This window comes from Scyliorhinus torazame, chromosome 14 (genome assembly GCF_047496885.1).
Source record: "Scyliorhinus torazame isolate Kashiwa2021f chromosome 14, sScyTor2.1, whole genome shotgun sequence".
In the NCBI taxonomy this organism is placed as follows: Eukaryota; Metazoa; Chordata; class Chondrichthyes; order Carcharhiniformes; family Scyliorhinidae; genus Scyliorhinus; species Scyliorhinus torazame.
In genome coordinates this window covers 145,562,464-145,577,742 of record NC_092720.1, presented here as the reverse complement: position 1 = coordinate 145,577,742, position 15,279 = coordinate 145,562,464, and the positions used below count along the sequence as shown (strand labels likewise).

The following is a 15,279-nucleotide window of genomic DNA, read 5'->3' as shown; positions in this document are numbered from 1 at the left end:
CTTATTTCTGTACTCATTAGCATGTGGCACTGATAGTAATACATACAGTGCAGAAGGAGGCCATTCGGCCCATCGAGTCTGCACCGACCCACCTAAGCCCTCACTTCCAGCCATCCCCATAACCCCTCCTAATCTTTTTTGGACATGCAATATAACATGGCCAATCCACCTAACCTTGCACGTCTTTGGACTGTGGGAGGAAACCGGAGCACCCAGAGGAAACCCACGCAGACATGGGGAGAACATGCAGCGACCCAGCGGGGAATCAAACCTGGGACCCTGGCATTCTGAAGCCAGAGTACCTTCTGGATCTTGTTTTTTTAATCTACTTCCTTGCTTACCGTCATTAACCCCAACGCTGTCCAAAATAGGATATCTGTTAGGAAGGGGGATGACTACAGGGGACTCAATCCTCACCTGCGGTATGACCACCTCACTGAACATACTATCCATGACCTGCTCCGCATCGCAGATACTCCACAGCGAATCCACCCTCAGCTCCAACTCCGAAATGCAGTTAGCCAGTAGCTTCAGTTGGACACACTTCCTGCACACGTGGTCACAAAAGAGAACTGAAGCTTCCATGATTTGCCACATAGTACAGAAGGAGCATATCATGGGTGGAAGCTCTCTTGCTCTTACTACCCTTAAGCCCTGTATTTACACTCTTTTAACAAAAAAATAAGCTTTGTAAGAATACTATTAGATGAGGGAACTAAATTCAGATTAGTAGATGACACAAATTGGGGGGAGAGGATGCGCTGTGAGGAGGATGCAGAGATGCATCAGTGTGATTTGAACAAGTTAATGAGTGAGAAAATGCATTTGCTGGGTATGGTGGGGAGCACAGGGTGGGGTTTGGGGGAGGAGATGTGGGGATGAAGGAGTTTGGTGCACGAGATGGGGGGGCAGTATGCATGGATCTTTATGTAAATAAAGTTTGTGTTTCGCCTCAGGTGGGCGTCACCATGCGAGCAGAAATGCTGGTTAACGGAAGTGGCATGGGGGGAAAGCCGTGACTGGTTATTTGGGAGGATTTTTTCTCCCTATTTTCTTAGTTTTTCGTGTGGTTTTTGGATAGCAAGGCATAGATTACAAAAGCCGGGAGGTCATGTTGGACTTGTATAGAACATTGACGAGGCCACAGCTGGAGTACTGTGTGCAGTTCTGGTCACCACATTATAGAAAGGATGTGATTATATCGGAGGGGGTCCAGATGTGATTCACCAGGATGTGTAGATTTAGATTTATTGCCACGTGTACCGAGTTACAGTGAAACGTATTATTCTGCGTAGAGTCCAGGCAGATCATTCCATACATGATAAGTTTAGGACATAGATACAGAATGTAAATATATAGACATAGACCTCGGGTGAAGCATTCTGAGTGCAGTACTACTCAATAGAGAAGATGCGTGAAGAGATTAGTTCAATCCTTATGGCGGTCATTCAGGAGTCAGGCAGGGAAGAAGTGTTTTTTTGAATCTGTTAATGCATGTTTTAAGACTTCTGCCTGCTGAAAGAGATTGAAAGAGGGAATAATCCGGGTGGGAGGGGTCTTTGATTATGCTGCAAGTTTTCCCAAGGCAGTGAGGAGTGTAGACAGAGTGGATGGGAGACGGGTTTGCTTGATGACTGGGCTGTGTTGTCTTGGGCTGAGTAGTTGCCATACCAGGCTGTGATGAAGCCTGATGGGATGATTTCTATGCCGCATCTGTAATAATTGGTAAGAGTCAATGTTGACATAACAAATTTCCTTTGTTTCATGAGGACGTATAAGTGCTGTTAATCAACTGTGTATGTCGATTCCAAATTAGTAGTGTTAATAAATTTATAGCTTTGTTTAAGTTCAAGCTATTTTGTGGTCTTGGTGAACATTATGCCAACCATCCTGAATTAAGCAACACAAAGAACACCACAGCACACAAATAAAATTCCCTCCCATAATCAACTGATGCGTTTCCAAATGCGAAACCCATGCCAACACCTTCTTGATAAATTCCACATCATCCCAGTTAGAAGCATGCAGATTCACTAACACCACAGGAGGCCTCTCCAAACTTCCACTCACCATCTAACCCCAGATCCGCAGAATCACTCTTCTGTTTCTTTTGACAGTGATCCTTGTTCGGTTTTGACTAAGTATGACCTTGTCTCAGAGCTTTTGTGACATGCTGCCACCGTCCCTCAGGATCTTGAATCCGTACAAAGTCACCTTATTTCATTCAGACAGAGGTTTGGTTTGTTTATCATAGTCGTCTTTTTGCTTCTTTTTCTTTGATGTGATATGTTTGTGTAACTTTTCATTATCCATGGGCGAAATTCTCCGACCCCCCGCCGGGTCGGAGAATCGCCGGGGGCTGGCGTGAATCCCGCCCCCGCCGGTTGCCGAAGTCTCCGGCACCGGAGATTCGGCGGGGGCGGGAATCGCGCCGCGCCAGTTGGCGGGCCCCCCGCTCGATTCTCCGGCCCGGATGGGCCGAACTCCCGCCGCTAAAATGCCTGTCCCGCCGGCATAAATTTAATCACCTACCTTACCGGCGGGACAAGGCGGCGCAGGCGGGCTCCGGGGTCCTGGGGGGCGCCCCCACGGTGGCCTGGCCCGCGATCGGGGCCCACCGATCCGCCGGCGGGCCTGTGCCATGGGGGCACTCTTTCCCTTCCACCTCCGCCACGGCCTCCACCATGGCGGAGGCAGAAGAGATTCCCTCCGCTGCGCATGCGCGGGAATGCTGTCAGCTGACGCTCCCGCGCATGCGCCGCCCGGAGATGTCATTTCCGCGCCAGCTGGCGGGGCACCAAAGGCCTTTTCCGCCAGCTGGCGGAGCGGAAATTCCTCCGCGCCGGCCTAGCCCCTCAATGTTGGGGCTCGACCCCCAAAGATGCATTCCGCACCTTTGGGGCGGCCCGATGCCCATCTGATTTGCGCCGTTTTGGGCACCAGTCGGCGGACATCGCGCCGTTTCCGGAGAATTTCACCCCATATTTGGAATGGTTATCTCAGATAATGTGGTGCGATGTTGTCTACCCATTAGCATCTCAGCAGGTGATAATCCAGATGACAGTGGTGTTGCTCTGTACAATAACAATATCAAAGACAGATCTTGATTGTCATCGATTGCTTTGTGGAACAATTTCTTGTTTATTCTGACTCCTTTCTCTGCTTTGCCATTTGACTGAGGGTAACATGGGCCTGAAGTAATGTGACTGAAGTTATATTGCTCTGCAAACTGTGTCCACTCCAACTTGAGAAAAGTGGACCATTGACAGAGGCAACATGGCGTGCAAAAATTGATTTTGTTGCCCTTATGACAGATCTTGCTGTCAAATCATTCTTCAGCATCACCTCTGGATAGTTGTAGTAGTCTATGACCAGTAAATAGTCATGACTTGGAAATGAAATAAATCCATGCCCACTTTGTTCCATGGACTGGTGATGATTTCCATCTCTTTCATACCTTCTCTGCTCTGAACTGGCTGATGCATCTGGCAGATTGTGCATTCTTGTACATATTGATCAACATCACAGTTGATTCCCGGCCAATACACCGACTGTCTGGCTCTTGTACGGCACTCTGATGACCCTTGTGAATCTGCTGCAGAATTCTGAAACATATCCTATCACAATCCTATCAGGAATCACAATCCTATCTCCCTCGAGCAGGAAGAATTGCAGAAAGATCATCTCTTATATCTCGAAAGGCAGATCGACATCCTTATTTTAGGTATTTGTTCACCTTCTGGAGCGTCAATCCCTTTTCAGGTTGTGGGGGGACGGGGGTATTTGGTGTCGCTGGATTTGATGAATTATTATTGGGTGGCGAATGTGAAGAAGATTCAGAAATTAGTCGTGCAGAGAGGGTCGTTTTGGGGGGGGGGGCGGATGGAGGAATAATAATAATCTTTAATATTTTCACAAGTAGGCTTACATTAACACTGCCATGAAGTTACTGTGAAAAGCTCCTGGTTGCCACACTCCGGCGCCTGTTCGGGTACGCAGAGGGAGAATTCAGAATGTCCAATTCACCTAACAAGTCATCTTTCGGGACTCGTGGGAGGAAACCGGAGCACCCGTAGGAAACACACGCAGACACGGGGTGAACGTGCAGACTCCACAGGTCAGTGACCCAAGCCAGGAATCGAACCAGGGTCCCTGGCGCTGTGAAGCAACACTGCTCACCACTGTGCTACTGTGCTGCCCACTGTGTGCATTGAGTTAAGCCCAAGGCATGCCTTCCGTTCTCGCCAGTCAAATACTCTCTGAGTCCGGTGGTGGTTGCCTGGTTTGGAATCGGTTTAGACAACATTTTAAGCTGAAGGGTATGTGTTGTGGGCACTGACCTGTAGAAATCATAGATTTATTCCAGCATGGTTGGATTTAACGTACAGGATTTGGGAACAGGGGGGGGGATAGAGAGGTTGAGTGACCCGTTTGTGGAGGGCAGATTTGCAGAGCTGAAGTAACTGGTAGAGAAGCTTCAGTTGCCAAAGGGGAACGGGTTCCAGTACATGCAGATTAGGAATTTTATGAAGAAGTAGCTGGCCACGTTTCCACATTTACCGCCCTCCTCATTGCTGGAACACATAATTTGTGAGGATGAGACAGGGGAGGGTAAGGTCTCTAATATTTTTGGTAATTAATGGACAGGGAAAGGGCCACGCTGGAGGAGATAAAGAGAAAGTGGGAGGAGCAATTGGGTGATGCATTTGAGGGGGGAGATTGGAGTCTTGCGTAGGATAAACTCAACTTCCTCATTCGTGAGATTGAGTTTAATTCAATTTAAAGTGCACAGAGCACATATGAAAAAGACATGCTTGAATGCATTTTTACGGAGGTGGAGGACAGATACTGGTGGTATTTAAGGGGGACAGTGAACCACAAAAGCACATGTTCTGGTCCTGTGTGAAATTAGTGGGATTTTGGAGTCTGTTTCAGATATAATGTCGGAAACTTTCGGGGTGAAGGTGGCAGGTGATATTTAGAAGATCGGAAGATCTGAGAATGCAGTAGGAGAGAGATGTTGTCATTGGCCTCCCTGATAGCATCCTGTTAGGGTGGCATGCTCTGGAACTGCCAAGGCCATTGGGATGGGTGAGCGACCCCTCAGAAGTTTTACATTTGGAGAAGATAAAGTTTGCCATTCGGACTTTAGAGGAGGGTTTCTACTTGAGGTGGAGGCTGTTCATCTCCTCTTTCTTGGTAGTCATCAGTGAGAGGCGTCCGTTTTGTTTTATATTATAGTTACAAATGGTGGATGAGATGAGAAATGTATAGTATTGGATTGAATGTTGTGTCCCAAATAAATATATTCAGGCTTTATTAATAGGGGCATAGAGTACAAGAGTATGGACGTTATGCTGAACGTTATACAAGACACTAGTTAGACCTCAGCACCGTTTTGGGCGCCACACTGTAGAAAGGATGTGAACACACTGGAGTTGCAGGGTTACAAGAATGGTTCCAGGGATGAGAAACTACATTTGTAAGGATAAATTGGAAGGTTAGGCTGATCTCTTGGGCGAGAAGGAGGCTAAGAGGTTGTAGAGATGCTTAAAAACCGTCTCACATGTCTTGGTCTGGAATGTGCTGCCAGGAAGTGTGGTGGAGGTAGGTTCAATTGAGGCATTCAAGAGGGCAGTAGGTGAATATCTGAATGGAAACAGTGTGCAGGGGGAGAAGGAAAAGGCAGGGGAATGGTACCAAGTCATGAGGCACATTTGGACAGTCAATGCAGACATGGGGCGTCATTCTCCGACCCCCCAGAGGGTCGCCGTGAATCCCGGCCCCGCCGGTTGCCGAAGTCTCCGAAGGGAGAAAAGTCGGCGGGGCGTTAATGGCGCCGCTGCCGTCGGAGAATGGCACGGGTCTGCGCAAGGCAGCCAATTTTCGGCCTGCCGATATTCTCCCTTCCGGATGGGCCAAAGTCCCGTCGACGTGATGACCGTTCACGTCGACGTAAATTAAACCTCCTTTTCATCGGCGTAACCCTGTGCTCCAGGTTCACGCCGACCAGCGTGGAGGTGAGTGATGGCCTGGGGGGTTGGCTCTGGGCAGGCGATGGCGTGGCCGCAGTCTGAATGCGTGAGGAGGGGTGTGTCTCGGATTGTGTGTGTGTGTGCGCGCGGCGGGGGGGGGGGGGGTTAGAGTGGGCTCCGGGGGAGTGCCGCGAGGGGGGTCCGTGCCGGGGAGGGGGATGGGGGGGTCCGTGCCGGGGAGGGAGATGGGGGGTCCGTGCCGGGGAGGAGGTTGAGGTCCGTGCCGGGGAGGAGGTTGGGGGGGGTCCGTGCCGGGGTTGAGGTTGGTGGGGTCCATGCCGGGGAGGGGGATGGGGGGGTCCGTGCCGGGGAGGAGGTTGGGGGGGGGGTCCGTGCCGGGGAGGGGGATGGGGGGTCCGTTCCGGGGAGGAGGTTGGGGTCCGTGCCGGGGTGGAGGTTGGGGGGGGTCCGTGCCGGGGAGGGGGATGGGGGGGTCCGTGCCGGGGAGGAGGTTGGGGGTCCGTGCCGGGGTGGAGGTTGGGGGGGGGGTCCGTGCCGGGGTGGAGGTTGGGGGGGTCCATGCCGGGGAGGGGGATGGGGGGTTCCGTGCCGGGGAGGAGGTTGGGGGGGGGGTCCGTGCCGGGGAGGGGGATGGGGGGTCCGTTCCGGGGAGGAGGTTGGGGCCCGTGCCAGGGAGGAGGTTGGGGGGGGGGTCCGTGCCGGGGAGGGGGATGGGGGGTCCATGCCAGGGAGGGGGATGGGGGGGTCCGTGCCGGGGAGGGGGATGGGGGGGTCCGTGCCGGGGAGGAGGATGGGGGGGTCTGTTCCGGGGAGGGGGATGGGGGGGTCCGTGCCGGGGAGGGGGATGGGGGGTCCGTGCCGGGGAGGGGGATGCGAGGGCAAGTGAGTTGGTCCACCTGGCCAGGTGCCAGCCTCCAACAGTTGGACCCATGCGGTCCATGCCACCTGGCTGGGGGAGGAGGGGATATGGGCAATGATGACATGTCGTCGTTCCCCTCCCCCCCCCACCAGGCTGTCATGTTTTCCGATCATCCAGCGATGTTGGCTGCCGTGGCGGCAGCCGCCAATGTCTATGTTGCCCTGGATGAGGAGGAGGGGGAAGAGGCGGAGGAGCGTGCCAGAGAGGCGGCGCAGGCTGCCGCAGAGGGGCAGGCGGCAGCCGCCTAGGCTGGAGGGACACCTGACCGACAGGACGAGGAGGGGGAGGAGGACGTCGCGGCCCACGGCAACGGAGGCACCCGAGGGCGCCCCGTGTGTACCGGCCCCGGCAGTCATACCAGGACCTCACGGACCGGGAATGCAGGAGGAGACTCCGGATGAGGCAGGAAACCGTGGCACACATCTGCCACCTGCTGGCACACCTGTCACCGCATGGCACTGGCAGGGTACACCCTCTCCCCGTGTCCGTCAAGGTTACGGTGGCCCTGAACTTTTATGCAACGGGGTCATTCCAGGCACCGAGTGAGGACCTGTCCGGCATATCGCAGACATCGGTGCACCGGTGCATCCGGGCAGTGACAGATGCCCTTTATGCCATGGCGCACTGCTACATCCGCTTCCCCGTGGACCGGGCCAGCCAAGATGCCCGGGCCGTGGGCTTCTCTGCCGTGGCCGGGTTCCCCATGGTCCAGGCCGCGATCGATGGGATGCACGTCGCCGTGCGGCCACCTGCAGATAACAGGGCCGTGTTCACCAATAGGAAGGGGACCCATTCGATGAACATACAGGTGATCCTGCACGTCTGCGCCCGTTACCCAGGCAGTGTACACGACTCATACGTGTTGTTGCGGTCATCCATCCCCAGCATGTACGAGGGACGCCATCCCCGGCTGAGGGGCTGGTTGCTGGGCGACAGGGGCTACCCATTGCGATCGTGGCTGATGACGCCTATACGGAGGCCACGCAATCAGGCGGAGAACCGCTTCAATGATGCCCATGTAGCGACAAGGGGAGTGATAGAGAGGTGCTTTGGCGTGCTGAAGATGCTGGGGGCACCCTCCAGTATCGGTCAGATAGGGTCGGCCGCATCATTGTGGTGTGCTGCGTCCTGCACAACATAGCCCAGCAGAGGGGCGATGTGCCGCAGGCAGAGGAGGGCGGAGTGGAGGAGCAGCAGGAAGAGGCGCAGTCCTCCCCAGATGAGGAGGATGGGGGTAATGGCAGACGGGGTAGACACAGGCGGGTGGCTGTCCACCGTTACCGGCTGGCCCAGCGGGCACGGGACAGACTGATAGCCGCCCGCTTCACTGACTAGATGGGCGTGGGAATCGGGTAGTATGGCCAAAGACCGCACACCATGGCAACAGCCGACCACCCACACCCACCATCCATCCACCCACCCAGCACCCCCTCACCCCCCTCCCCAACCCCACCTAACCCACCCGCATGCACACCACCCCCCCCATTGCCGATCCACCTGCGGCACAACGGGCCGGGCTCACACAGTTGCGGGTGGACGCATGTCTATTGCAGGCCATGGAGGATGATGACTACCCGCCCTGCGGTGAGCTCCTGGCTCCACATCGTTGGACTATGTCTGACCCATGGCCACAGTACCACCATCCACCCGGACCATCCCTGCATGCGGCTGTGACACTGCAGCGCATGGTCCCGTCCTCTGCCCGGGGGATGTTGATGGTGGCCCAGGGGGAAGGGGGCAGACTCACCTGGGGCTGAGGTAAGACCACCCCTCACACACACACTTGCACACGTACATGACACCCCCGCACGCTTTGGACAGAGCACAAAGGCAGCTTCTGTAGGTGTAACATTGACTTTAATAACCAAAGGAGTTCATGCACGTGCCCTAGCCCCTAAAACTCATCTGTGCCCTGCACCCGTGCCAACTTACTCAGTGTCTAATTGTTTGACCTTACGGGCCCTTTGACTACGTCTACGTGGTTCCCCAGACGGTACAGCAGAACTGGAGGTGGACTCCTGTGATTCCTGCCCTCTGACACTGGATCCCTTTGGTGGCCGTTTCCTGGGGCGTCCTGGCCTAGATGGGCCAGGCTGCGGCCCGGGTGACTGGGATGGCGAGCTGCCAGCCTGTCCTGCCCGTTGCCCACCTGATGCACCTGGGACGGAAGGGGGGGGGGGGGGGGGGGAGTCCGAGGTGTCACGGTGTACCGGGACCTCCCCTACAGGGGGAGCCGGGACGGACCACACCACCTCCTCCTCCCTCGGGGTGCCCGATGGCCCCCAGGCCTCTACATGGGTGGGGGATGTGAACGGACTGGCCATCCGACGCCCCCCGACATCTGGCGCTGCCAGTCCTGGAGGCCCGTGCTGGTATCGACAGGGGTCTGCAGGTTTGCAGCCATGGAGCCCAGGGGGTTGGCAAACTCTGTCTGTGACAGTGCGACGCCGGCTCGCACATGGCCACTGGCGCCGATGCCCTCAGCGATGGCCTGCAGAGACTGGGCCATGGCCTGCTGAGACTGGGCTATGGCGTTGAGCGCCTCTGCCATCTGGCGCTGGCACTGGCTCATGGCCTCCTGTGAGAGGGCAGCCATGTCCTGGGCCACAGACGCCGCACGGAAAGCCCCAGGCCTCGCAAACCGTTCCCCATGTTCGCACCCATTGCCTTCACCGCGGACACCACCCGTGCGGTGTCGGCCTGGGTGGCACGTATGACCAGCACCACTCCCAGCTCCTGGACGCGGGTGGACTCCTCCACCTGCGACTGCAGCCGCCGCAAGCCGGCCGTCACCCTCTTCGCTCGTCTCCGGGTCGGTGGTTTCATCGGATCTATGTGTGGGTGTGGTAACTCCAGGAACCCGGGATCCACCTGGGCGGCAGATGTTTGCTTGGGCTGGGCTGCCCTCCGACCGCCCGGCCCCTCTGCTGCTCCTACCTCCACCTGCTGTACCGGGACGGCTGTGTTGTGCGCACCAGTGAGTGTACCAGACGCCTCATCACTAAAGTGCCCAACCGAGGTGAGTGTTTCTGCGATGGTGGAGGGTGTTGGTGACAGCAGTGGCGTTGTGTCGTGCTCTTCGTCCCACTCTGAGTCCATGGCACTTTGGGGTGGGGTTTCGTCTCCACCCATCCACTCTGATTCACTGTCCGGTATTTCGTCTTCCTGGGTAGTGCTGTCCCGGGTAAGGATGTCCTGGGCAGTGCTGTCCCGGGTAGTGGTGTCCCGGGTAGTGGTGGCCCGGGTAGTGGTGTCCCGGGTAGTGGTGTCCTGGGTAGTGGTGTCCTGGCTCGGATGTGACGGGGGTCTGTGGCTGCCCCTCTCGTCGCTGGGTGGTCGCTCCCGCACTTGACAGGGGTGTCGTCTCCCTGTTGCTCCAGGTCTCTCCGTCTCCCGTGGCCTCCGAGGGGCATCCTGCGGGCGTCACATGCTGGAGGGTCCGTGTCTCTCCGTCTCCCGTGGTGTGCGAGGGGCATCCTGCGGGCGTCACATGCTGGAGGGTCCGTGTCTCTCCGTCTACCGTGGCCTCCGAGGGGCATCCTGTGGGCGATCTGCATCTGCGGGGATGGGTGCCTGGACGTTTGGTCGTGCGATGCATGGTTAGACATCAGGCAGTGATCAGGTGATATGGGGGAGGGGGATATAGGGGAGGGGGGATATGGGGACGGGCTGTCGGTGGCTCACTTGCTAGTACGCCCCCGACCTCTGCATCAGCAACCTCCCGGTCGTCAGGTCCGCCAGCCAGTTCCAGGGCCCTTTCCTGGTGTTCGGTCAGTGGCCTCTCATCAGCGGGGCCTCCTCCAGTCCTCACATGCTCCCTATTGTTGTGTGCGCGCTTCTCCTGTGGGGGGGGGGTGGCAGGGGTAAAAGGCAACACTGTTAGGCAGGTATATGAATGCACGCCATCGGTTGCGCGTGCATTGCAGAGGTTAAGGTTAGGGCTGGATTCACTTGGGGATATGGGGGATATGGGGGAGGGGGGATATGGGGAGGGGGGATATGGGGGGTATGGGGAGGGGGGATATGGGAGAGGGGGGATATGGGGGAGGGGGGATATGGGGGAGGGGGGATATGGGGGAGGGGGATATGGGGGAGGGGGGATATGGGGGAGGGGGGATATGGGGGAAGGGGGGATATGGGGGATATGGGGGAGGGGGGATATGGGGGAGGGGTGATATGGGGAGGGGGGATATGGGGAGGGGGGATATAGGTGGTGGGGGTATATGGGGGAGGGTTGATATGGGGAGGGGGATATGGGGGAGGGGGGATATGGGGGAGAGGGGATATGGCGGAGAGGGGATATGGGGGAGAGGGGATATGGGGGAGAGGGGATATGGGGAGAGGGGATATGGGGGAGAGGGGATATGGGGGAGAGGGGATATGGGGGAGAGGGGATATGGGGATATGGGGGAGGGGGGATATGGGGGAGGGGGGATATGGGGGAGGGGGGATATGGGGGAGGGGGGATATGGGGAGGGGGGATATGGGGGAAGGGCGGATATGGGGAAAGGGGGGATATGAGGGATATGGAGGAGGGGGATATGGGGGAGGGGGGATATGGGGGAGGGGGGATATGGGGGTATGGGGGAGGGGGGATATGGGGGAGGGGGGATATGGGGGATATGGGGGAAGGGGGGATATGGGGGAGGCTCACCCTGCCTGCTCTGACGAGGTCGTTCACCTTCTTGTGGCACTGGGTGCCTGTCCGTGGTGTCAGGGCCACAGCGGTGACGGCCTCTGCCACTTCCCTCCACAGACGCCGGCTGTGGCATGGGGCAACTCTGCGGCCGTGCCCGGGATACAGGGCGTCCCTCCTCTGCTCCACCGTGTCCAGGAGCGCCTCCACATCCCGTGACTCGAACCTCGGGGCTGAGCGGCGGCCAGCCATCCAGTCGGGTGTTCCGGTCGGGTGTTCCGGTCGGGTGGGGGCGAGCAGCGCGGCCTTATGAGCTGTCACGCCGTGCGGCGCGTATGACGCTGCACGGCGTGAACCACGTGCGCAAGCACGGATCCCGTTACGTCGCTGCTAGCCCATTTCGGGCCGGAGACTTTCGACCTATTTTTCCGACGTGACGCAAGTCGGATTTGCGCCGTTTTTTGCGCCGATCGGCGGACTTTCCACCGATAACGGAGAATTTCGCCCATGATGGGCCAGATAATCTCCTTCTGCACCTCAATAATTCTGTGACTTTGTGACTCTGATCTGCCTCAAACGTATTTACATTCTTCCTCAGAATACTGAAGGAAGCAAGGGAGGACATTTCTTGGGCCTTGACTGACATCTTTGTATCCTCATTGGCTACAGGTGAGATCCCAGAGGATTGGAGAATAGCTAACGTGGTACCGCTGTTTAAGAAAGGTAGCAGGGATAATCCAGAAAACTATAGATCGGTGAGCCTCACGCCGGTACAAGGTAAATTATTGGAGAGAATTCTCAGCGACAGGATTTATATCCATTTGGAAACAAACGGACTCATTAGCGATAGACAGCATGGTTTTGTGAAGGGGAGGTTGTGCCTCACTAACTTAATAGAGTTTTTTGAGGAGGTGATAAAGATGATTGGTGAGGGGAGGCGGTGATGATGTTTACATGGATGTCAGTAAAGCCATTGACAAGGTGCCTCTTGGCAGACTGGTACAAAAGGTGAAGTCACACGGGACCAGAGGTGAGGTGGATACAGAACTGGCTCGGTCACAGAAGGCAATAGAAGGGTGTTTTTCTGAATGGAAGGTTGTGACAAGTGGTGTTCCACAGGGATCGGTGCTGGGACCTCTGTTATTTGTACTATGCATAAACGATTTGGAGGAAAATGTAGCCGGTCTGATTAGTAAGTTCGCGAATGACACCAAGGTTGGTAGCAGTTAGTGTTGACGATTGTCACAAGATACAGCAGGACATAAATAGACTTGGGCAGAGAAATTATAATCGGGATTTAATCCGGACAAATGTGAGGTAATGTGAGTTTTGGTAGGTTTAACATAGAGGAGAATTATACTCTAAATGGTAAAACTCTTAGGAATATAGAAAGTCAAAGAGATCTGGGCGTACAGGTCCACAGATGTTTGAAAGTGGCAACACAAGTGGACAAGGTAGTCAAGAAAGCATACGGAATGCGTGCCTTCGTTGGATGGGGCACCGAGTATAAAAACTGGCAAGTATTGCTACAGTTGTATAGAGCCTTGGTAAGGCCACACTTGGGAGATTGCACACAATTCTGGTCACCACACTACCAGAAGGATATGAAAGCTTTGGAGAGGGTGCAGAGGAGGTTCACCAGGATGTTGCCTGGTTTGGAGGGTGTCAGCTATGTGGAGGGGCTGAATACACTCGGACTGTTTTCATTAGAAAGACGGAGGGTGAGGGGTGACATGATTATGAGGGGCATGGATAGAGTGGATGGGCCAGCATTCTTTCTCAGGGTGGAGGGATCAGTCGCCAGGGGGCATAGATTTAAGGTTTGTGGGGCAAAGTTTAGAGGAGATGTGCGCGGCAGTTTTTTGATGCAGAGGGTGGTGAATGCCTGGATCGCATTGTCTGGGGAGGTTGTGGAAGCAGGTACATTAACAGCATTCAAAAGACATCTTGACAAACACATGGATAAAGAGGGATATGGCACAAGAAAGTGCTGAGGGTTTTGGCAAAGGTTGGTATCATGACCGGTGCAGGCTTAGAGGGCCGAAGGGTCTGTTCCTGCGCTGTGTTGTTCTTTGTTCTTTGAGATGTGCGAGACAGGTTTTTTACACTGAGGGTGGTGAGTTGTTGGAACGCACTGTCAGGGGGAGTTGTGGAAGTAGATATATTAACGGCGTTCAAAATGCATTTTGACAAATACATGGATAGGATGGGTACAGAGGGATACGGCACAAGGAAGTGCTAAGGGTGGTATCGCGACCGGCACAGGCCTTGGAGGGCTGTATTGTTCATTGTTCTTAAATGAGGAAACAAGCAATGCGCACATAGTCTCACCAATGCCCTGGATTACTGAAACATAACGGGCAGAAATCTCTGCCCCTGGACACCCGGATGTGTTCCCCAGTGGAATGCAGAATTGGGTGTCGAAGGAATATCAGAATGCAACCTATAACCCCCTGCTGATGGCTTGAATGATGTCCACCAGATTTGCGCCGGCAGGGGGATGTAAATAAATGGAAATGGGTCTCAATGACACATTTGCATCTATTTAGTGGGCCCGGCACCCTATGCTCCGGCTCCCCTCATTCTCTGGTCCACGTAGCGTGGACCTGAAGTGGTGGACCTCGTGGTGTGCCAAGGTAGCAAACGTTGTCCCTTGGCACACTGCAAGGTCCACCACATCAACACCAAGCTGGTGGAGAACATCTGAGCCCATCCAAGGGCCTGCTCCCCGCATCTCCCCATCAATGCATGGCCCCTCTCAGGGATCCCGTAATACAGCTCCGGCAGGAGAACATAATCTCCCAAAACAAGAATCCAGCCCAGCATCTTTACTTTTGATTGGATTTGAATTTTAAATTTAAAACTTTTTAAACAAAACATTGACACAATTAGCTACCATTCCAATTTAAAAAGGCAAAACTTGAACGTACATTTTTCGCAGTAGGTTGTTATCATAGTAATTACACTTCCCTCTCTTCCCTGTGCATGTCTTATGCCAGCTGATACAAGTTGAATCGATGACAGCACCAAACAAAGCAGGAGCTGGTAACCAAGCTGCAGTAAAGAGGAGAAAATCAGTTAAGGAAAATGATCCAGCTCACACCCATACCATCACCCTTTTATATACTCATCTTCAAGCCTCATTTCATTGTGAATCAACAGTTTCAGTAGAGCATTAATAAAAAGTAGCCAATGATGTCAAACCCAGTTCATAATTTTCTTCAAAATATGATCCAAGGTTGTGATTGTAGTGCACAAAGACTCACGAGAGACGAATAGAGATGAAGTCGATGAGGCTTTATTAAGCGTGACTTGTTCCCCGCAGTTCAGTAACAGACTGGCCTGCGGGGGAGAACTCCTGGTTCTTATACTCCGCCTTCAGGGCGGAGCTAGAGGTCAACAGCCGACCAGGACCCGGGATCTGTCAGCCAATGACATCACGGCTTCACAGTCCCACATGACCCCTAATGCATACTACCACATTCACCCCTTGTTAAAAATGAACCCGGCGGGGTGGTGCTTCGCATGGAGGTAGAGGTTTACAAGGCTGGTCCTGGGAGGAAAAACTTTTGCATGTCATCACAGTATGTACAGGGTTTTTTTGTTTTTGTTTTGAACTATTTACAGTATTCGTAAGAGGGAAAAAGGGGAAAAAAATTCTCGTTAAAGTCCATAACATTCTAGTGTTACACCGATGCCACAAGTCGGTCGGGCGGTCTGGTCGTCCT

The 15,279-nt window shown here is 54.7% G+C and overlaps 1 protein-coding gene across 6 annotated transcripts in view; it reads right to left on the bottom strand.

Moving 5' to 3' along the window:
* LOC140390084 (solute carrier organic anion transporter family member 2A1-like) overlaps nt 1-15,279 on the bottom strand; it is a 578,748-nt gene that overhangs the window by 4,009 nt on the left and 559,460 nt on the right. For 3 of the 6 annotated variants that reach the window (XM_072474981.1, XM_072474978.1, XM_072474982.1), the window contains 2 exons: nt 14,482-14,605; nt 418-547 (listed from right to left, as the gene is read on the bottom strand). In XM_072474981.1, coding sequence (XP_072331082.1) covers nt 418-547; nt 14,482-14,605 — 254 coding nt within the window. Of the gene's footprint in view, nt 1-417; nt 548-14,481; nt 14,606-15,279 lie in introns of those variants that run through there. The other 3 variants (XR_011934552.1, XM_072474980.1, XR_011934553.1) reach the window with 2 other exon arrangements.